Here is a 24,835-nt window from a genome sequence, read left to right as displayed (position 1 = left end):
TAAGTGTGACTCAGTGTTTAGCACACAGATAAACTTATTACCACACAGTGTCAAATGGATCTAGGACTGATATACTTAAATCCTAAATTTAATCAGGGAGTTAAAATTATCTAAATTTGTTGATCAAAAAGATGAAAACTTACAGCAATTCCAGGGGCACCGACAGGCCCTTGAAGACCTGGGGGACCAGGAGGGCCCTAAAATGACAAACAGATCAGAAATCTTAAAATCAAAGCTTCTAAGGCATCAGTAAAACGAAAACAAACAGGATACAATAGCTGCCAAGATAAACAATGGATGACTAAGATGTGTTAAGGACCTTTACATTCCATTGGAAACAAAGAGGTATTGTTTAGATGGCTTTGTAATTACTACAACAACCATCATTTTATTCCCTGCAAACTTATACTTTCATATGTATAATCAAGATAAAACTGATATTTATTAAAAACATGAAAAAGTTCCACTCTGAATGTTGTAAATATCTAAGACTAGATTATTCTACTAACATATACCAATTTAAAGATGTTTTAAAAAATTAGATTTCTCTAGTGATATATATATACACACACATATAGAGAGATAGATAGATAGATAGATAGATAGATAGATAGATAGACAGATCAGAAGGAGTACATGAAATAGTATATACTATCTTCTAATTATCAACAGGATTATCTAGGATGCTGTACATACAATATATTAATATATGAAAATCAAGAATTTCTATGTATATACACACGTGTTACACATTTAAATACATGAAACTGTTTTGGAGAATAGATTTCAACAGGTAATGGGTCATCCATGCATAGACACATCCCTTTTTTTCTTGCATTAACTGATAAAGCTTTGCATAGAGAGAGTCTGGTTGTTTTAGTGTTCTGTCAACTTCCCACAAGTGGGAGTCATTTAAAAAAAGAAAACCTTAGTTGTGGGAAAGTCCCCACAAGACTGAACTGTGTGTGCAAGCCTGTGGGACATTTTCTTGATTAGTGATTGGTGTGAGAAGGTTCCGCCCATGAAAGGGGTTGTGCTACCACTGGTCCTGAATGGTATAAAAGAGAGGGCTGAGTAGGCCATGAGGAGCAAGCCAGTAAGCAGCACTTCTCCATGGCCTCAGCAGCATAAGTTCCTTCTTCCATGTCCCTGCTGAAGTTCCTGCCCTGACATGCTTTGATGATGGAGTATGATTTTTGAAATGTAAGATGTCAAAAATGTCAATAACTTCATCTCTTTTCCACCTACATATCTGTGTGATTCTGATATTCAACCAATATTTGTCACTACAGAATGAAATAAAATTCAGTTTTGCGAAGACAGTTTCTCTATAAGGCAATAAATATAATTATATAATAATGAAGTGTGTATATGAATATATATACATGTTTTTATTTAATTTATTTTGTGTGTGCACATATATGTGTGCATTGTATGTGTGCTCTATGTACATATGATCAGGTGAAGTACATAGAAAGATGTCTGGGTAACCTGTTCTATTACTCTTTGATTTATTTTATTGAGCAATGGTCTCTCACAGAACCCTGACCTAGGCTGACTTACATTTGCTCCTGCATGGATTCTTGGATCTCAAGATAGGTCTGCACACTAAAGCAACAAGTGTCCTTGCTTGCTGAGTGAAGGCATCTCCCCAAACCCTTATTCTACAAATTTTTATTAAGGTAAAAGTTATTTTGTTTACTGTTTATATAAATCAACAATACACATTTAAAGTATTTCCATTTAAAATTCACAGTACAACAACTATCTGACAAAAATCTGCTGGAGCTAATGTTTTTCATGTTACTATGAAAAAACACCCATGTAAATGTATTAAAAGGATGATGTTCCCTCATGAAATTGTAAGGAACTCACGTTTTCGCCCTTGTCACCTTTGCTGCCCTTTTGGCCTGGTTCTCCAATTTCACCCTGTATGTGAAAGATGCATGTTAAAGCTCATTTCCAAGTCGTCATACCTGAAATCTCATCATAATCATAAAAATTTAACATTTTACCTTTAATGTAATCACATGCTAGTATTTAAAACCATGGTCTCAGTGTAAAACTTGCTCAACCTCTGATGGTCTATCATTGACCAATAAATACATAGGAAGAAGTCAGAGTAAGTTGAGGACCACACCTAGAACTACACCTTAAAAACTGATTTTGCGCTGGGTGATGGTGGTACACATCTTTAATCCCAGCACTTGGGAGGCAGAGGCAGGAGGATCTCTGTGAGTTGGAGGCCAGCCTAGTCTACAAAGCAAGATCCAGGACAGGCACCAACACTACGCAGAGAAACCCTGTCTTGAAAAACAAAAACAAAAAACAAAACAACAACTGATTTTTGTCCTGAGTATCACTACCAAAAATTGACAGTGGAAGTACATTGACCTACATATATATAAGCACATGTGATCAAAATATTATATCTTTTCTCCTAGTTTTCCAAGTAGTAAGATTACAAGAACACTACTTCACAAAATTTCTACATATTACAATACATTTAGAAACTAACTTGAAACAATGGAATCCTCCACCTGATATAAAAAGCTGAGAACATTTGTTACTCATATGTTGGTAAAAAGGATTGCCAATCCTTTTACCAGTGCCACTGGAGCTTATTCATAAGTCTTATGGCACAGCTTCTCAGAACTAAACATGTACAAATATTCAGTTTATAATATTTTAAGGAAGATAGTTTTTAAAAATATGAAGTTATTGTTCTCTCATACATTTTATGTCTCTATTATGTATGCTGTTTTATGAAAGGCATATTTCTTAACTTTTGGAGGCATATAATACCTTTCATTATATAAATGGTATCGAAAACTAAAAAAAGATAAAACCACAAATCTTATACTTTAGAATAAACTTTCATTAGTTATAGACTCCCTGAGAAAGTACTAAATATATGCTTTAGTATGATACACTAACACAAACAATAACACCAACCTTGTCTCCATCCTCACCAGGAGAGCCAGCAGGCCCAGCAGGCCCTGGGAGACCCACAGGGCCTTGGACTCCATCTCTACCTGCAGGGCCTTGAGGACCCTTCTCTCCCTGCATTAAAACACAATATATCATTAAATTGCTGTAGGAAATCCATAAAGTTTTACATAGTTTAAAAATCTCTCTCTCTCTCTCTCACACACACACCTACATATCCCAGTTCTTACGTTTTGAAAACTAAGTGTTCAATCTTTCTGGGAAACAGATTGCAAGCTGTTAGCAGCCAACAGAAACAATGAAGTACACTCTGTAGGTAATTAATAATACCAACAAAACTTATGTCACCTTTAATAATTTATAAGTCTTTGGCTACACTCTATAAAATTTATTAAACACAATTGACAAAATAAATACTTTTTCAAAATATTGATTACATGATCAGGCCTAATGAGAGATGATCATCCCATGAGGGCAAATAGAAATTATGGCATTAGAAATGGGTTGAGTTAATTGTTACAGAAGTAAATAGATTATATAAGGGTTTTTCCCACTCTTAGACTTTCATTTTCCTAGGATAGAACAACATGAAGTCTTCCTGAGACGAAGACCCTTCATTTTGGATTTCTCAGCTTAATACCATGGATCAGGATATTACTTTTCATTCGTAATTATGCAGTGTAGTATTCTATCACAGGATTGAAAAGGACTTTAGTACTCTATCACAGGACTTGAATATCAGAACAGAGTAATGAAAGAAAAATGTATGGACAATGAGTATAATTCCATTACTAGAGCTGAAGACAGTAACTGAAGGACAGTGATGTTTGAATTACAAGTTTAAACTCAATTGTGTATCTCACAGCTTACAGGAAAAAATATTAAATTATATTTTATGTGCATCATAGCACTTTTTAGGCTACACTAATTTAATTAATTTGTGTGTTCATCTTAGAGGATGCTTTATAAAATTAATATGATTGAATCAATACCAGAAACAAGAAGCAAACCAAATAAACAGAATAAAGTCTACAATAATTGAGATACACAAATTTTAAGTCAAATAATTATGACATGAAATAATCACGTTTCCTATTTTGCCCACCAAAGAGCAAAACTCAAATTATATGAGAATCTCAAGTGCGTCCTGTGGGATATATCTATGAACCATGTAAACACCTGAGATGGAAGGTGTGCTCGGAAAGATGTAAAACGTTTAACATTAACTGGGCGGTGGTGGCACACGCCTTTATGGAGGCAGATCCAGGTGGATCTCTGTGAGTTTGAGACCAGCCTGGGCTACCAAGTGAGTTCCAGGAAAGGCACAAAGCTACACAGAGAAATCCTGTCTCGAAAAACAAAACAAAACAAAAAAAACAAAACAAAAAAAAGTTTAACATTTCTCTAGTATAAAAGAGTGAAGTATATAACGTTTAATCAAAACTCCCATTTTACTTTATAAATGAGCAAAATTAGAAGCCTTTTACTTTAATAACATTCCACTCCCTCACATATTTCTGGGCTTCATGACATGTGGGAATGTGCCATGTCATTTATTGAATTTCAGAGGTTCTCTGTTGTGTGAATACAAGGAGCCGTCTTCATATGCCAGGCACAAATACAGGGAGAATGCAGGCAAGTATGAAGAGCTAATATTCTCGAGTAAAAGGTAATCGTGGGTGCAGGTTGGCAGTGTCATGTATTTCTCCTCAACATTACTTACAGGAGCACCTTTTTCTCCAGCTGGACCAGGAGGGCCCTGGGGGCCTGGACGTCCTGGCAACCCAATTGGGCCTGCTGTGCCTGCAGAGCCTCGCTCTCCAGGAGAGCCCTAGAACAAGAGAATGAGGATATCTTGTCATGATAGTTAAAAGGGATACTTCCATACAAATCACTTGTTTAACAATGAAAACATAATCAACGATATCAAAATTAAGGGAAAGAATTTTGAAGAATTTTGTCAAAATTTCAACTGGATTTAAACAAAAAGGCATTTATGAGCTGGAATTACATGAAAAATCACATAAGATGTTTGTTATACTGCATAATAACCAATAAAGAACTGTGCGAATATTACCTGCTTACTAGTCAAGTGTTAGAAATCATAAATATGAGAACACAACTGCAATGAAAAAATTGCACTTAGTATTTTCTAAAATACATATATGTGTGTGTGTATGCATGTGTGTATAATGCATATCCTTACGCCTCTATTTCTTTCTCTCCTCCTAGATATATGTATATAATGTACATATATATATATGCATGTATACACATGTGTATATGTATATATTATATAGCCATACAGTATATATACAGAATTGTATATATACATACACACATACACATATATGCATATATATATATACAGATAAAATACATGATTATATAAATGTCAAAATAATGTATTAATGATGTGCATTTGTCTCTTTATGAATTATGTGGAACATTGGTCTTGATTAAAACCTGAGTCACTCAAGTGCTGTTGATAGCAATTTGCCAAACATTAATTGAATACTTATTTTCCCTAAAAGTTGTGGCCATAAAACCTGAAGACATATGTGTCACACTAATTGATGTATCATTATTGATATGTGACTCATGGCTTTTACTTTGGAAAAAATGTGTTTGTTGAAAGTAAAGTCTCCTCAGTATTTAAAATTAAACTAAATATTGTATATAAACATTTTAATGTTTCTTAAACAGAGATGGAATGCTGCTGTTTTAAATCTAAGGAAGTGTGCAGAGTGTGTAGATAATATGTTATTATTAAAAAGGAAACTATTTTACTTTCTGCCTTAAAGCATTCCGAAGATTAAATTTCAGATTATCATCTTGCTTTTGGAAGCTGCATTAAAATTAATAACAAAATATATTACTTTCCTGTAGTTAAAATATTTCTCACAATCTTGTCAGATTTCATCAGCATTAAAACAAATGACGGGAAGGCAAAGAGGCTTGTCAGTGTATCCCTGTGCCCTAAGGAACAGTGGCAATTCCCTCTTTTTACTTGTTATTACAGAAATTCCATAAGCCTATATATCTGTAATAATGGAATGCTCTTGCACTGATTTTATTTTATTCACCAATAAATGGAAAGTCAAAATCTCTGATGGTGCCTGTTGATTAAACAAATGATATATAGTGAAGGTGAGAATCTTAAGTCTTCAGCCAGCTTTGAACAAACAAAACTTACCAATCCTTCAGTCACAACTGAACCACTGGTAAGGCAATCTCTTTCTTTTCTTTGAGTTTCAGCTCAATTTTAGAAGATTTTTTTATTCATTCAGCATGAGTAAGTTGGGATTCTGTGCTCACATAATACATTCTAAGAAAACTATGTAATATAATAGTTCCTACCATTGGGAAACTCATTTTCAAGCTTAATATCTTCATAAAACTTAGGTATCTAAACTGATATAGTTTAGATAGTAAATAAAATTATTATATTGACAATTATGTAGAAAATAGACATATAGATTAAAATGATAAATTGTTAGTGTTCACAAAGGCAGAGATTTCTGTTATTTTTTCCAATGACACAGCACTTGTGGTAGTTACTGGCAAAAAGCATTCCAGAAATAAATGTTTGCTAGTGTGAGCCTTCTCTTTCTAGCCTTGGAACCAATAGTTCTTATCTTGACCAAACTCTCTATGGCTCATTTTCTCATCAATAAAATATGATTGGAAATAGACTCTGATTAGTTTCTTGAAATGTTTAGTATTATGATATACGTAAAGATCTGAAGAAAATGCTTATCTTAAAATGTGAATACATTGAATTGATTTTTGATAATTATGCCTAGGTATGTCTATACTTAAAAGACACACATAAACTTTAGTTATAAAACTGAAAGTCAATAAGAGACATATAAGATTAGGAGATTCTACTGTGCCACTAAGGTTACATTGTTAGGTAAGCAGAGCTTATTTGACATAGCATTATTGTGTCCTTGTGTCTTGACCAGCAACGGCAGTGTATCAGCAATGCAAAGCTGAAAAACCTAAAAAATACAGAACTCTCATTTTTGTAATTTTTGAGTTAGAAAGCAAAGGTTCACAAAGGTTGTTTCTCTTTCCTTATTCTTACAAACAGTGTTCCATAATAAAAACATTTTCTTATGCTACTAAATATAAAAATATGCTTTCCATATTGTGAAGATTAAGCCTTCTATTCAATTTCTTTCTTTAATGTTATCTTTCCCCACTGTTGCAACCCATCCCCTTAAAGGTCGCAACATCTCCCTATAATCCTTTAATGGTAACAAAACAGGAAGCTATGGCATTGGTGTGAATTTTGGGGCTGGTGTGTAAAGAGAATCAGGGGCTGTTTCTCTAACTGTTGCACAGATGAGGACAGTAAAAAAACATATATGATCAGTTTCTTTCATTATTCCTTTCATATTCTAGGGAGATTTTGTAAAGCTAAGAAAGCAGAAAAACAGACAAAACATCTCATCAGCATTCAGTGTAAATGGAGCTTACTGAGGAAAAACAGAAACACAAGCAAGTTCTTGTGTTACAAAGATATCTATGGAGAAAATGAAAATGTGTATTTCCATATTTTTAAGGCCAAGGTGACCTTCATTTCAATACTGTGAAGTGAAGTCATTACACTCTCCTAATGATATACTTTAAATCACACAAAATAAAAGTCCATCTGGAGCATCAAGCATTACTAGACTCTGAAGTGTAAACTCTGAGAATCATCTCCAAGTTCTGTTCTCATGCAGCAATCATTTGTCATTGGTCCTGGCCGCCATCTGGGAATGCAGACCAGCCTCCTTGGGTGTAGCAGCCAGGTCTTGAAGAGTAGGACACAACAATCAACAGTCATCAATACAATTATTCCAAAATCTATTTCGCCCTCTGAAAAATGAGCACAATACAATGGGAAGAGTCCTCTCAGGAATAAAAAGGTAGAGAAGGGAGAAGGAAAAGGAATTATGACAAAGACCTGCGAGCTATTGAAGAAATGACAAGAAGAAATAACTGACAAAGGAGAAAATAGAATCTCAAGGCTTAGTAACAAAAGAGTAATTGAGAGTGACGGGGTAAGAATGCATTGTAAGTTTGTAAAATGTTGGACATAATTTGGGTCTCCTTCCTCTTATATGTTTTCTCCATATAAAGAAAGTTCCGCCAGAGTCAGAACAAAAAAACAACAAGCCTGTCAGTCGGTAAATGAAATAATATAATTATTAAATTAATTAAATTATAGAGGGAAGGCTTTTAACTACCTTTATGCTTCATTTAGTTAAATCCTAGTTTTGAAGGTTTTATTTTTAATTTTTTTTTTTAATGTGTGTGGTATGGGTTTGTGCAAGCGAGTTCAACAATGACTTCAGAGGCCACAAAAAGGTAGTGGATGCCCTGGCGTTAAAGGTTAGAGGCAGGTAAATTAAAATTGTTTAATACTGTCAAAAATCATAGTGATTTGGGTAACATGAGGGTGTCAAACCATTATATGGCAGAAATTAAGGGGTGATAAGGATAAATGACCTGGATAGCCCATTGTTGTTAGGATCACATAATGAACATGATTTGACAACCATGATTAGTACGTTGATTTTGAAGGCAGTATGGACCCCCAAGAGTGGTTCAATCAGATCATGGCATAGTTAGACAAGTGTATTAAACTGAAATTCTACTCCCAATGAATGACAAAAGGACTGTTAGAGAATGGGTAGCAAAATGAACGGAGTCAAGGAGAAGCATTAGCATGTTGTTAGGAAGAGAACAAGGAGACTAAACAGAGGATGTGGTAGCAGAAATGACGATGAAGTCATAAGCAAAGTACTATAAAGTGGTGAGTGTGGTGGCTCCAGTCTGTACTGGAAAGAAGTTGTGAAGAGAGCTAAGAAAATGTTCAGTTATATAAGCGGGGGAAGAGGATTGAATGAGAAAAGGCTTCTATATGGCATTTTGTATGCTATAGTGATATTTCAGAGCATTGCTGAGAACAGAGGTAGCAAAAATCCATGAGGGCCATCCTCTGTTTCTCAGCAGAGTTTACACAGGATTCAGGAATAAATGTGAAGCCAAACCCTGAGGCTTGCTCATTGCCAATGACTTCATGTTGTTACAGAAATGTGTGACAATCACTACTAGCACGGAAATGACATTATTTTTCATTCTTATTTGATATTTTTATATCACAGACAAATTCAAGTCTCATCAAGTACTTAATTCAGACAGAACACGTATATGAAATTGAAGCTTATTTCATGACTAATTATTAAATGAGAAGCTGAATAAGAAGACAAATTCAAACTACAGCCACTCCAGGTTTTTCCTATTCATGACATTATTTTGCCTGCAGTTGTGATTGATTTCATTGAGAACAGTAAGAGGTAAGACAGTTCCATATCTCCTGCCAGAGCAAATCCTTCCAACCTCCTAAACCCTTGTTTTCCTGCACTCATTAGTGCTTGCAATTAGCAGAAACCCGGCATTGAGTGCTTTGATTGACACATGTTTATTTTCTCTTCCACACACTGTGGGATCACAGCTTGAGAGTAAGGACAGAAGAGCTGTAATTCACAACGAAGGATAGCATGGCTATCTATTATCATATTATCATTGTACTTACCACTGGACCTTGTGGGCCCTGGGGACCTTCTCCTCCTTTCAGTCCAGGTGCGCCCTGATAAAAGTGAAAAAAACAAAGCAATTGAATACATATACAGTGACTATTAATAGGCACTGTGTGACTGACAAAGTGGAGATGACAGGAAGCGTTTTCTGAAGGCAACACATGCAGGGATATACATGTATATTAAGATAATGAAATACATAGATTTATATATAGCTCCTTATTTCCTCATGACTCTGAGCAAAAAATTCATCCATGTGCTTTACTAATATGTTGAGCATACCTGGGCTCCAGGAAGGCCTCTTTCACCTGGGAAACCACGTATTCCTGCCGGTCCATCTTTCCCTGAGATACCTTGAGGACCTGGGTCACCCTGAGAGATAAAATACATACCATTAGCAAAATGTAATTTCTACACAGTTTCTTTGAACAAACCCGTGGTATCCCTTTTGAGTATCATTTAATTAAAGGGTTGTCATTAGGAGTGCCATACATATTGAAATACTGATACCCAGACATAAGGGTGGTATTATGGTCAAGGAAATGATTCTTGGGCTATTATTCAGTAATGTCTTGAAATACAGTAACCTTACACTAGATATCTCCATGGCAAATTGTTCTGACATTGAGTAGTATGGAAATGCGTAACACACATGTACAGTGGATGAGGAGTACATAGGTTTTCAGTAGGTGGATGTCCTTGATCTTGTTGTACCTTTGCACCTTCTTTCCCTGCAGCACCAGGAAGTCCTTGCTCACCAGGAGGACCAGGAGGTCCAGGATGCCCACGTTCACCAATTGGACCAGTCTCACCAGTTGGGCCCTGAATGAGACAAGCAAAGCCATATCAGGGTGGCCTTTCATTTTTGCCAACTCAATAGAAAGCAAACTCAAAGATTACTGTCCTTCACAGGATCATTTTCTTTTATGATGCATAACGAAACACTTCCTAAAACTTAATGAGAGTAGCATATTTGGCAAGTGTTTGAGAAGCTTACTGCAGTCTTGGTAAGACTAGCCAGAAGTGCCAGGGAACTGTATGAAGTACGCAAGGAGAGTTTCCTTGCTCAAAACTAGAACTGCTTGAGAGGGAAGCTAGACCAACTACTCTTTAAAACTTTGCATTATAAATGATAGTTTCACCTTATTCCTCTCTTTGTACAAGGTGTCAAATCTTCTTTACAATACTGAGACTCAGATGCCACTATGGTGGGTACTCAAGGAGTCACTCACTGCTTGATAATAAATCAAAGTCTCTTGGAACCCACACAAATAAGCAGCTTTTTTTTTTCATTTCCCTGACCCAGGAACCCCCATACAAACAGTTAATTTAGATTCACTTGACAAAGTCTGAGGAATAAAGCTAAGGGGTCCCAGAGTTCAGTCCTTGAGTTTGCACTAGAAGCTCTACTAAAAAGCCAGCTGCCTGAAGGGACAGCAAATGCTGAGGGAAAATGCCAGATTCTCTATGTGTCCCCCTGTGGGTGCTGTTTGAAAGGCTGGAGTACGATAAGTCCCCAGTGTCAAAAGGGAATGGTGACCCGTTGCTCTATGCTGCCACAGCAAAAGGAACGATTTAAGTTGAAAACATATACTGAGAACTATCTTAGCATCTGAGACTCTTTGAAAGTGGAACACATTACTGCAGTTGCTTGTGAGACAGCATCCCCTGTGTTTTCCTAAAAATATATCACGTTTCCACGTTCTGGACATGGGTAAAGAGACATGTCCTCTCTTTTTGCGCACATTTCCGGGTCTAAGTTCCCTTGGCGGTAATGACTGAAATGCTTTAGCTAACTGTTAATGTGCAAACATTTTTTCCACAAAGGCATTATCAGCTACATAATGAGTTTAGAGCTAGACTGGATGTCATGAGACATTAATCTTAAACCAAACCAAAACAATAATAATAATAAATCACTTGGCTAAAAATACACAAATTTAAGTCAGGTTAGTAAAGAGAAAACATAAACACTAAAATAAAATATGCTAAAGACTAAAGAGACATACCTGTGGTCCAACCACACCTCCTGGCCCAGGGGGACCAGTCTTGCCTTGAAATCCCTAAGAAAGTAAAGAACAATCTATAAAAGCTATAGGCAGGATAAAGCAAAAATTAAGATTCTGTAATATAATTGAAACACATGTTAAATGAAAGTTTAATTTCAGCTAAAAATGAATTCTTTTCAAATGTAATGAGATATTGTATTGATTCTTTGTAAATGTCCAAAATATTGTATTTTCACTTTGTACATTATAGTGAAAGTATTATTTTAAATAAAATAAAAGACTGCGTTATGATGGATATGGACTAAAATTGTGTTCTTTTCACTCTTCTACCTAATCCAGTAGCATAGAATTTTAGCCGAGCAAGATTTATGGATGATATGTGAAGGAGTTCTATATTCTTTAAGATCATTAACTGATTATACATAAACTTTTAACAGTCTCTTAAGCCAAAATATAAAATATATTTGTAAAGATAATACATTTCATGACTAATAATCATATCAACTTTATCAATATTCTTCCCTAGAACACAAAAGAATAGTTACAAATACACTTTGCAAATAATCTTATCAATAAATATAAGCTGGTCAATGTGAGCAGTGAGTGCCCACTGAATTAGGCTTTGGGAATATATTCTGGTATCCACATTTTTCCAGGTTCAGGAATTATTTTTCCGTGGGACATTATTATGATAGCTTTCTTTCATAAGTCGTATAATCTACATTATAAATTGAGGAAATAAATACAAAAGCATGAAGAGAAAAGCCTTCCAAAAAACAATAAAAGCAAATAGTGCTTACGCTAATGTTAATCAGTAAAGTATTCCCAATTTTGGAGTCCACTACCTATGGTGGGACACCTTGCACAGCCTTGATGCAGGGTGAGGGACGTGGACTGCCTCAAGTTAATGTACCAGGCTCTGCTGACTCCCCATGGGAGGCCATACCTTGTTGGAGGAGGGAATGAAGTATGGGTTGGAGGGGGAAGGCTGAAGGGGCAGGAGGAGGGAAAGGGGGCGCAATCTGTGGTTGGTATACAAAATGAACAAAAAATTCCTTAATGAAACAAATCAGTTAAATATGGAAACAGTATAAACAAGAAAAGCAGGAACCAAATAGAAACTGGTCATTCTATGTTGGTATCACAACTTAAGGAAAAGTAAGATTTATAAATTACAGGAAAGTAAAAAATCTGAATTTTTATTATTGTTCATATTACAGGGAAAGGAAGCACATTTCTCCTATTTTTAAATTTGACTTAAGACCACTAAACGTCTACTTGCACAATACTCTTCAATAGCAAGACAAAGTTGTTCTAAAGAAAATTATCAGAGAATTTATTTATCATTTATAATTTTAACATTGAATCAACTGGTGAGTTTGAAAATCTATGATCAAACTACATGCTATGCACACTCACATGTAAACACGTCTACTTATGTGTACACCATATGCATGAATATTCACATAGTATATGTGTATATACAAATGTATGTATGCATTCATATATACTTAATACTTCCTAGTTTATGCCAACAACCTCTATTACTACAATAATATCCCCATACTGGTATACTCTTCCATGGGCCCAGACTATTTATAAATTGCTAATCTGTGCTGAACTCTGCTCTTTCTCAATAGGTCTCAACTGGACATTACCAATAGTGTTTGGTGCCATCTCCATCTCATCATGGAGACAGATCCCTTGCTGTGATTCTCTAGTAATTTTCCTCCTGGAGGACACATGGATGCTATCAATAATACTTTTATTAATAAAGCACCTTCAGTTCCTAGGCTTTCTTCAATCTTCACATAAAGCCTGTTGCATCATGGGAGAAAGTATTTAACATATAACCATTTCTTAATTGCCCTAGTAGACATTCAAGCTGTATCCAATTCTTTCCTTGATGACATCAGACTTTAAATCAGGTTTACCAACTTGTCTACATTACCCAGAACCACTATCTCAAACCAGAAAATATAATCAACTAGATTCAAGACATATATTATTATCAACCCACTTCAGTGAAAAATTTCCTCACAGTATCGGCTTAGGCAGCTACTAAGGTGTGGCTTTTCTTTGGAAGTGGCCATAGGTTTGAAATGCATTGATCTTATCTCTCTCTCTCTCCTAAACAGCCATAGCTACCTGTTTGAATTTACCCATTCTTAGGTCTACATTGCCTTCTTCAAACTTCTGGTCAATTACGTTTGATTTGAAGGGGAAAAAATGCAATTCTGACCTTTAAAAAACATGAAGGCTTTGTCTTAGTAACTGCAGGAACATGAATAGTACACAAAATTAATAGAGTAACAACTTATTACAATAAATTCATTAAAGTCCATGCTGCACTAAAGAAAAAGTGGAGAACTGAAAATTACCATCCAATAGCCACATGGCTGCTAGCTCAGTAGCAAAAATGATGGTTGTAGAGAGACCTGGAAGAAAGTACTGTCCACATTCCTGCCCATACAAAAAAATCATAGCATGTGCAAATATCTAATAAATTTGACATCAGAACCATATAAATAAAATAAAATGAAGAAAATTATTATAATTCAGAGTGGAATTTTCTTACTTCATAATGCCATACTATAAAACTGCAATTTCAAATATTTTAAGTTAAGTTAATGCCTTCTCCAAAGTCTCTGGGAATAGAAATCAATTTCATACATGAATGAGTGATTGGAGAATCTGTTATAATGCCTAAAAAGACAGTTTCTATTCCTATAATATCAAAATGAACTTGACTCATTTTATGGACAATACTGGGTTCTACAATGGTTCTCATATGAGTTTGTGTGTTTTCAAAATATGTATATATAAAACTATCAATAGTTTACTGGGCAACCACCACCACCACCACAACAACAACAAAAAGGCTTCAAAATATAAGACATCAAAATTACTCTGAAGGATTTTGACTGGAGATGAATTTCAAATATAACAAAATAATTTCTTCTTTGATATAAGGAAACACATATACTACAAAGTATATCCACTCTCGATTCAGAATCTTCTACAGGAAATCTTTGGATTACAGTCAATGAAGAAAAAAGTTGAAGAAAAATAGTTCATTTCTAGCTATAGGGTTGTTCACTGGTCTCTTAAAAGCAGAAACTATGACACAATTTCTCAAAACAAACTGTCTGCTATGAAAAACTACTAGATAGAAACCTGCTAGAAGCTCTAGCTAACAAATTATTTGTCTTCTTGTTTTACATTTTAATGTTTTATGTGATAGGAGTTTCTTTTGGAAAAAGTAATTACTTTTAAAATTAATTCTTTTGAGAATTTCCTACAATACATTTTCATCATATTCAATGTCCCACTTTTGATTAAATTTAGAAATGGGGGGAATCTTAATTATTAATTTTCTAGTTATTGATTCTTCAAAAGACATGTTAGAAGTATGCTGGCACTGTTCTAGGCAATCCATGATTTTGGTAAAATGTGGGCTGCATGATGTCAACGAGAATATCTTTGCAAAATTTGAGTGTGAATTATTTTCAGAGATTATTGCCCTTGTTCTGGAAATACCATTCCAAGAGTAAATTTTATTCTTTGATTACAGTATGTATTTCTTGATTTGCTTTTGGAAAATTTAGACTGCAAGTTACAGCTAAAATTAATACTTTGTAACCCAAGAATTGAGACATGGTGAGCAAAATAGGAATCATCTTGTTACTGATGGAGTGTTTCTCCCATGGCAGAAAACTAGTAAACAGTTCAGCATTTGTAATGATGTATTGCGATGCAATTCTAAATATGTTTTAATGCTAACAGAATGCAGTAAAGGGGATTCCAACAAATAGTAAACAGTAGTTTGTGTCCAGGTTTTCTCAAGAAAAGTGAATACTATTAACTAACTGTGAGATCCAATGACTGATTCCAAGGAATCATGGTCAGAAGTGAGGATTTCCGATTAATGTAACAACCTACTGAGCTGGTGTTTAAGAGTAGCAAAATAAGCAAATAAACAAACACAACATCCCTCTGCTCATGAATCCAACATAGGGTGAGCTGTTCAGTTACATTGTAGTTGTATTTCCCACTGATTTTTTAAAAAATCTAATTATAATTTTTAACTTACCCTTTCCTATTAGACAAGAAGCTTATATTCAAGTCAATTATTTCCTTACAGTTCCTATTTCAGAAAATATCTCATCCTCTAAGACTGGCTTATAATAATATATTTTCCTGAGATGAATGAGCACTGAGGAGTCGAGTGAGTTGTAGCTGTAAGCAGACTGGAGTGGATGGATCCAGGTGGCATCTTGTGGGGATATCCCAGGTATGAGATCATCTCTATCAGTTCATCCTTAAATGCTGCTGGTTGCAACAATAAGTATCATAATAACAAGCATCTTATTTATGTAAATCTGAAAAGGCTAACACTTGGGTCTATTTATGGTTTTGCTAAAGTATTTTAATAAAAAGGTCAATGGCAGCATATGGGAACAGATGCAGAGACCCATGGCCAGACATTATTTGGAAAGAGAATCTAAATGGGAGATCTCCATCAAATCCCTCGTCTCGATACTCAGGGAATACTATGGAGATTGGAGTAGCCAGAAGGGCTAGAGGAAATCAGGAAAACGAGGCCCTCTGACTCAGCTAAGCAAGACATATGAGCTTACAGCAAGCACAGGGCCTACATGGGTCTGCACTGGGTCTTCTGAGTATGTATTATGGCTATTAGTTTAGTATTTTTTTATGGGACTCCAACTGTGAAAATGAGTGGGTCTGAATCTTGTGCCTGCTGTTGGGACTCTTTTCCTTCTGTTGGGTTGCCGTGTCAAACTTCAGTGTGATAATTGTTGCTTTATCTTATTGTATTTGATTTTGTAATGTTTGGTTGTCATCTCTTAGAAGCCTGTTCTTTTCTAGTAAAAAACAGAAAGGTAGTGGATCCAGAGGAGATAAAGGAGAGAAGGAAGTGGAAGGAATAGAGGGAGGGGAAAATATATGATGTACCGTATGAGAATTTACTTTCAATAAAAGACAAAAAGTTAATTACAGTGGGGAGAAGTAGAGTAAAATAAAACTGAGTAAGATATTACTAGTCAAATAAAGTTATACATGCCACAGTACAGAAAAAAAAAAAGAAAAAGAAATTCACTCCACTAGTATTCGGCTGGTAATTTAATTGTTAATAATAACACAGGTTTTTGTGAAATTGTGTTGTCTGAGAGCAAATTTCATTCTAAAAATAAAGTTAAAAAATAAACACAAAAAAACCCCAGTCACTTACAGTCTCTCCACGCTGCCCAGGGTGTCCTGGTAGTCCGTCTTTCCCAGCAGGGCCCTGGGATAACAAACAGTAAATACCCAAGTCATAAATACTTCTCACATGATGTTAAATAGACCATGGGTAATGTGGAAAACAATCATCTTGCATTTCATAGCGAATTTCATTTTGATGGTTTTATTTTTATAAACGGTGGTATTTAGTGGATTTGATATACTCGTTTGTGAATTGCCTTCTTAATGTAAAACAGAGACAATGGGAAATCTGTAAAACTATTCAGAGTACTTTGCACATCAATGAAACTTTTTCATGTGCTTCTGTATTTTAAATATATATATATGCATAAGTTCATAGTTTTACTTAGCAAAGCAGTGGTTTTTCAGTGCTTTAAAATAAAATGTGTTTTCCCTGCTTCCTATTTTAGAGATCCTTCACAGCTCAATTCCACTAAGTAAAATGTGACTAGAAGAGAAAGGGAGTGCCCTCTAGTGGTTATGAAATATCTGAAACAAATAAAGAAATGCAAACCTATAAAACCATCATCACTTTACCCTTCAAACTACTCCAAGTAAGCGAAAAGCAGTCCAATTCTAGAAGTCATAAAGAATAATTAGTCCTTTAAGTTTCCTAATATATCCTTCAAGACGCAAAATGCTTATGAAATACTAGGGAACTTTTTATTACGTTACTGTTTTCTTCAAAGAAGCTGTTTGTCATGTTTGAAGAAAGAAATGAAGCAATTAAGTAGGTGCTTACAAAAGGCAACTCTGTAAGGTTCCTACATTCTAAATACTTAACAGAGAATAACCAATTCTTTCAACAGCTATATATTATACTCCTAAGAAGCTATTTGACATCAGTTCATTTTTCAAAACATATTTAGTAGGGACATACAAACATTCTCTCTATTCTAAATAAATGCAGATAGATAGACATTTTAATCAAGATTTTTTTTTAACCACAGGCACATCACCCCTCACTATTCTTAATTATTTAAATAATGTTGTTTTCAAAGATCTATTTTTATATATGCTAATATGGAACCAGTTTGAACAAAAGCCATTGATCCAAAACAGAACACTTTCAAGGGTGTCTTTCTTCCACTTTGATGAGATTTCTAGTGTGCCTGGCATGCTTCATGGCTGCTTCTGGCAATGTTCTGAACCATGTCTGCTACCTGACCCATTCCATTTCAACACACAGCATGCTGTGTGAATTACCAGGCTTTATTTAATATCTGTGATTGTGACAGTTCATACAATCAAGGCTTGCTGAATGTTTTTATTTTCTTGATGTCCAAGAATAGCATGGTGATTCCACTGTCAACCTCCCACAGAAAGCAAAAATTGAGAGCTAGTAATGAAAGGCCCAAAACATTTTGTAAAATAACTGTAACTTTAAAACCATATGTCAATTATCTCTGCATTAGCCATTAGGTGCTTAGTAATAAAGAATGCAGTTTTGTCCAAAGCTTAAAGAGACACAGAAAAATATAGTTAATTGCTGGTAGATTGGTCTAGATGCAGCTTTGCAAAACAGCAGACTAAAACACTTCCTATACTGCCTCTGTTTTAACACAGATGGAGTAAATGTGTTATCAACCTGAGGCCATTATAAAGTTTTCAGACTAATGCTATGTTACATGAAGGATAACACATGTACCTGTCTTCTTTCCCCAAGACACTAAAATACCATCAAATATGTGCATAGTAATCAGTGCAAGAACTATACATGATTCTAATAAACCTATGAGTACAAGCAGCAAGCATCACACTCTTTACTGGTACAAATTATACTTACGTTCCAAAATGATCATCCTTTGAAATGATGATCTTAGATCTAAACAACACTATCTTGTAATGAAAACACCATGACTTTTACTGGAGTTCTTAGATAGTCTGAGGAATAGAGTTAATGGGCCAAAGAGCACATTGCTTTCCTTGAAATAAGTATAAATTTCAGAATTATGCAATTAATCTGAAATATTTTTTTGAATCTATACCACTAATCAATAAAATAAAGTCAACTAATTTCCCAGAAGGTTCATGACACTGATTTTTTTATTCATCAAAGGAGGATGCTCCTTCAATAGACTTGGAAGAGGAACGAAGGGGTAAACTCATCTACATGAAAACTGACATATGCATCATGGCCTCTGTAATAACTGAAGTAATTGCTTAAAGATGTTTGCTTCCTCTTAATTGACACTGAGAAATGACTCTTCTAAAAACAGGATTTCTCTCATGATAGTTGTTTTAAAAATGTTAGTATTTCTTAAATTAGATAACTATATAGCACTGAAATATGGTAACATTGTCATTAGCTGTATTTGGTTGATTCCTAGCTTGGAATTCCAATATTTGGGAGGCAGAGATAGGAGAAAAGCCAGGAGTCTGGGAGAGCCTGTGTTAGTTTTGAGACCACGTCTTGAAAGAAAGAGAGGAGAGAGAGAGACAGCCAGCCAGAGAGAGAGAGAAAGAGAGAGAGGGAGAGAGAGAAAGAGAGAGAGAGAGGGAGAGGGAACAGAGGGAGGGAGAGAACAGAGGGAGGGAGGGGGAGAATAACCAACCAAACACAAATCTCAAACAACAACAAATAAAAGTCTAAAATTGACATGCGATTACAGATTCTGAATGAAACATTCCAAACCGAGAATCTGTGTGTTTCTACATAATACTCTAAGACGAGGTGAAATAATTAATTATAAAAAAATGATCTAAATACATTATACCAAAATTCTTAGGGGAGTGCCCACAAACAATATGCGTGTATCAGTTTATGAACTATGATTTCACTTTGATATGAAAACTTTACATAGAGTTTACTGTTCACTTAAAAGAAATATGGAGAGTACATAAAAATTTACATAGAAGCAGAAGTAACATTCTATTTTAATGTCAGCTATTTGGCCTGTTCTTCAACTCTGGGAACAGATGAAATTGTTTCTTGAAATGTGTAAAGTGATAAACAGAATTGTTTAGTTTAAAAAACACACTCCTACTTTTGCATCTGAAATTACTGCAAAAGGTAAGACATGGTGTTCGCATTTAACATTTCATTCATGCTGGTATTTCAAGAGGAGTAATTTATCAAAAAGACTTATGTAAATGTTAAAGTCTGCGGAAGACTGTCTAGCCTAGATTACAGTAATGGTTCAAAAACATTTGCATTGTTCAGAGAAATTGGAACGTCTGTTAAAGCATGGCTGAGGCCTTTCTCCTGAGTCTTTAAGAAAATTACATCTTGAAAAATGTCCCAGTGTTGCTGCTGCTGGAAACCAGAATGTACTTTAGAGCCTCTGAAAAAAACAGGTGCATAAATTCATTCTAACTCACATTGAGAGAGAGAGAGAGAGAGAGAGAGAGAGAGAGAGAGAGAGAGAGAGAGAGAACTGGGCTAAGATGACTTTATAAAACGTTCTAAGAATCTACTGCAGCCAGGCAGTAATCCTAGCTTTCAGGACCCAGAAGTAGATAGGTATCTGTGAATTAGGGGCTAGCCTGGTCTATATAGTAAGTTCAGGCCACCCAGGGATACATAGTGAGAAATTAAAAAACAAATACATTATAGAAATAAAACAGTGACAAAAAATGAATAAATAAATCTTTATGTGAGTTTTGAAGCACCAGAATGTTGGAAGGGTTAGGAAGTGATTACTGAAGAGGCATGGATGATTCCATTTTATTACGGAAGATGTATTCTCCAATATTTAAATTCAAATTCATTTTGTATGAGTTTCTTACAATATTTACATTTTGAAAGCAAGGACATCACAAGAAAACCCATAGAAATAACTAGAAGCTCATAGGAGCTCACAGAGACTGAACTGAAAACCAGGGAGCCTCCATGGGACTGACCTAGGCCCTCTATATATGTGACAGTAGTGTAGCTTGGTCTATTTGTGGGACTCCTAACAGTGGGAGCAGGGGCTATTTCTAATGCTTTGGCTGGATTTTGGGAACCTAATTCCTCATACTGGGTTGCCTTGTCCAGCCTTAACACAGGAGGAGGAGGAGCTTAGTGCTAATGCCAATTGATATATCATGCTTTGTTGACACCATGGGAAGAGTGCCTCTTTCCTTTGGAACAGAAACAGGGGAGGAAAAGAGAGAAGGGAACTGCAGTCAGAATGCAAAATAAAGAAATAAAATTAATTGTTTTTAGAAAAGAAAGTGTTAAAATTGCAAGCTATGATTGTCAAGCATTAAAATATTATCAAATAAATCACAAAGAACGTGTTACACTTACAGGAGGGCCTTTCGGTCCTGGGAATCCAACTGGACCCTGAGGTCCTTGAGGGCCCTGAGAATAAAAAGCAGTGGAGAAAATTTAACAATAAAGTTTCAAGAACATGTCTTCATACTTTGCAGTTCATTTGTTCAGACAAAACACTGGAGGAATGAATTTCACCCACTTCAGTCATAAAAGCATGACAGTGTAATAGTATGGTCCTAACATAGAAGCCAAATAAATTTTAGCTACGTGAACCCGCTCATCATACCAATGTTCTTATCTCAAGAACACGGTGACTATTTAGAGTTCATATAAAATGTTAATATTATATGGCCTGTATACATCCCCCCAGGGCTCAGGAGACAGGAAGTAAGCTCACCACAAACAATTATTGACAAGCTCACATTCCTGACTTTTTCAACCGTCAGTCATGAAAGGCGGGTGGGCTCACAGGAAGGCTCTATCCTTTACCACTGAACTATTAACTATTAATAGAATCTGGGAGATTGGAATCCACTGTCCTTACATTGTAACCACTGCTGAGCTCACCAGGCTCAAAGAGACAGCTCCAAACCAAGGGTCACATAGATTCCCTAGTTAATGTCAGTGGGTTAGAAAATAAAATAAAGGCATGAAGGTGAGACAGACTTGTTGGGAGAACGGGTTGATGAATAATGGTGGAGGGAGAAATGAAAAGAATTGTGGAAGAGTGGTCAGTATCTTGTGTACTGTTGTGAACTTGTCTATGAACAAATTAAGTTCATTTAAAAAATCATTAAATAAAACAACAGTAGAGAATAGACATCTGTATTGAGAAGTATCATAGCATTCACACTTTTAGTGTTGGTTAGAAACATTTATGGAGGAAGACATTAAAAACAGGGTCAACAGACCTCCAAAATGAAAACTGCAATAGACTCCAAGAGAGTTCTGCCTCTAGTAATATACAGCTAAAAGGGACATATGCGATCATCTCTAAAGCATCACACACTCTTATCCTCGTCAAATAAGCTGTGGCAATAATTCTGTCATTTGTCAGCTCTGCTTCCTGCATGACTCTTCGGTAGACAAGATAAGGTGAATTTTACTCTATAATTATTCTTATTAACATTCTACCCCAATATGCATTTGTAGTACTATTCCTAGCTTGATACATAATTAGTTATATTATTCAAGTTCTTATTTACATATCTTTAAAATGCATAAAGTATAAAGTATGTCGAGTCATAGTGATTGTTCTGTTATCAAAGAAAGTATCAGTGAAAGTTAAGCCTGTACTTGACAAGCACATAATTATATCTATAAAATGAAGACATATAAAATGGGACATACTATATATGAAATGTCTTGTATAATAAAACAAATATTATATTTACCATTTCCAAAGCAAAAAACAAATAGTTTACTGAAGTGGATCTTCAAGATACTTTACTTTTTATATTATCAGTTTGGGCTTCACACAGAAAATTTCATTACCATTTTAATCCAATGCTACATCACAAATAAGTACAACCTTTTGCTATTGCCAGCAACCATCTTAAAATCTAAAGAAAATTTCAATGTATTCATATAGTTTTTTAAAAATGATATGAAATTGCCAAATACTGAGATAATATTAAGAATTAATAATTTATTCTCTTAAAGCATAAAACCATTATTCTTTAGTATCTACATAACAATTAATTTTTTTTAAAAATTCATTAAAAGACTAAAATTTTTACTTAGTTCATAAAGTTTTGTGAATACACAACTAATACTTTTACAGTATTTTATCTTCCCTCTCTCCTTTCAACTTCTTGCATTTAAAGTACATGACCTCTTCTATAATCACTAATACAGAAGCACACTCACACTAATACACAGACATGCACATAGCCACTGAGCCCATTTAGTGTTACTCTTGTGTACATGTATTCAGGACTGGCCACTTGAGACCATATCAAGAGAAATAGAGGAGCTGAGGAATGTGCTGTATAACACTGTGACAAATAAAAATAAATTAATTGATTAATAAAATGCTACTGTGTGTGGAAAGGAAGAAGGAGGTATGGATAAAGAAGGTTAGGTCAACAAAAACAAGCTATGTTTTGAAATGTCATAAAGAAATCTAATATTGTACATGCTAATTAAAAATTAAAATAAAATATACATATACTAAAAGAATAAATAACATTTAAAATTGCTGCCAGTAAATGGGGAGATAATATGGATATGTATACCATTTATCACATACAAGAGCAGTAATATTTTCCCCCTATGTAGAAAATGAATAATTGGATATGAATTATTGTAAATGAGTCATTCTAGGTTACAAAACAACCAAAAAAAAAAAAAAAAAGGCAAAGCAAGCAAGCAAGCAAACAAAAAGGCCCCTTTATTCTGATCTTCAGAATGTACAGTCTCACTCTCGATGTCTTTTCCCAAATGCTCAAGTTGTTTAATCATGCTATTTTGCAAATCAAGATGTACTCTCATTGGTGCTTTAAAGCATAACAAAACTCAGTTGTTCAATGATTTGCTAAATTGTCCTATTAATTTGATGATTCAACCATTTAAATCCATTGTATCTTTTTATGAACATTACTTGAACCATATAATAATATATCAAATATATACATTATTTATGAGTTCAAAATGTACAAGATGAATGAACTTAATTTGTGAATAGTTCATCTAGAGAAAAAAACATGCAGTAATTTAATCAAATATGAATCAGGCCATAAGGAAACTTTAATTAAATGCTTATTCTTTTCTACTAATCTACTCCTATTTTGTTACAAATAGAAACACAATTTCACTCCACTTATTTTTCAGAAATTCAAATTTTCATTCTCAGTTCCCAGTTATCTAACAGGTGTTTCTGCTTTCCCATCATGATACACCAGCTTTAAAGTTTCTAATAAAAATATATAAATGTGGGCTGAAGGGATGGCAGGAGCAGAAAGACCCACGTTTGAAACTGAGAACCCTTATAAAAAAGCCAGATGCTGTGGTCTGCATATGCAGTCTCACCTCTCCCCTGGGGAGAGAGATGGCACAGACAGATGAATCCTTGGGATCACCTAGGGCAAACAGCCCAGCACACAGAGCAGAAATATAATAAAGAGAGAACATCTCAAGAAAAGTGGAAATCAAGAACCCATACCAGAGGTTGTCTTCTGACCTCTACACATGTACCTCCAATCACACATAGTGATGCCCAAGCGTGCACACACACACACACACACACACACACACACACTTACACATCTTACAGACAAAATGACATAAGCATAATTTAATAATGCAAGGAGTCATCATAGAAAACTAAGGCTGATTATAATTCTGTTGGATGTGATACAAACTTTAAAATTTATAATTACTTCAAGACCATTGCTTTCAAATAATGCTTGCTGCTTCTTGCCAAAACAGCCAGATAAAGGTCTTGGTTGTTCATCTGTATTTGGATTTATTTTATATCAATTGAAAATCAATTTGCCAAGTAGTTTTTCATTTACTGGAATAGATGTTTTGTCTTGCTTTGGATGCATATTGATTGTGACTTAATAGCTACTGTTCCTCGCATTTTACCAACATAATGTTACTGTCAGTCCCATCGACAAGCTGAGGACTAATATGGAAAACAAGAGAACACATAGGGATCAGAATATATTTCAAATAACAACTGTATTTTGGTTGGAGTAAGTGCTATAAGTCAGGCCAAAGATACACATTATTTCTCTCATTTCTACAATATTGTCTGTATCTCACCTCATAAATTAGCAGAGGAGAGGAACTATAAAATGTAAGAATCTCTT

The 24,835-nt window shown here is 34.9% G+C and overlaps 1 protein-coding gene across 1 annotated transcript in view; it reads right to left on the bottom strand.

The window, feature by feature from the left end:
* Positions 1-24,835, bottom strand: part of Col11a1 (collagen type XI alpha 1 chain) — a 181,596-nt gene that overhangs the window by 49,532 nt on the left and 107,229 nt on the right. The window contains exons 36-45 of the mRNA XM_036190104.1: positions 21,054-21,107; positions 16,809-16,862; positions 11,555-11,608; positions 10,260-10,367; positions 9,828-9,917; positions 9,542-9,595; positions 4,673-4,780; positions 2,956-3,063; positions 1,876-1,929; positions 144-197 (exon numbers count right to left, since the gene is read on the bottom strand). Of these exons, the coding sequence (XP_036045997.1) occupies positions 144-197; positions 1,876-1,929; positions 2,956-3,063; positions 4,673-4,780; positions 9,542-9,595; positions 9,828-9,917; positions 10,260-10,367; positions 11,555-11,608; positions 16,809-16,862; positions 21,054-21,107 (738 nt within the window). The remainder of the gene's footprint in view (positions 1-143; positions 198-1,875; positions 1,930-2,955; positions 3,064-4,672; positions 4,781-9,541; positions 9,596-9,827; positions 9,918-10,259; positions 10,368-11,554; positions 11,609-16,808; positions 16,863-21,053; positions 21,108-24,835) is intronic.

This window comes from Onychomys torridus, chromosome 6 (genome assembly GCF_903995425.1).
Source record: "Onychomys torridus chromosome 6, mOncTor1.1, whole genome shotgun sequence".
NCBI lineage: Eukaryota > Metazoa > Chordata > Mammalia > Rodentia > Cricetidae > Onychomys > Onychomys torridus.
This window is presented reverse-complemented; position numbering and strand designations above follow the sequence as displayed.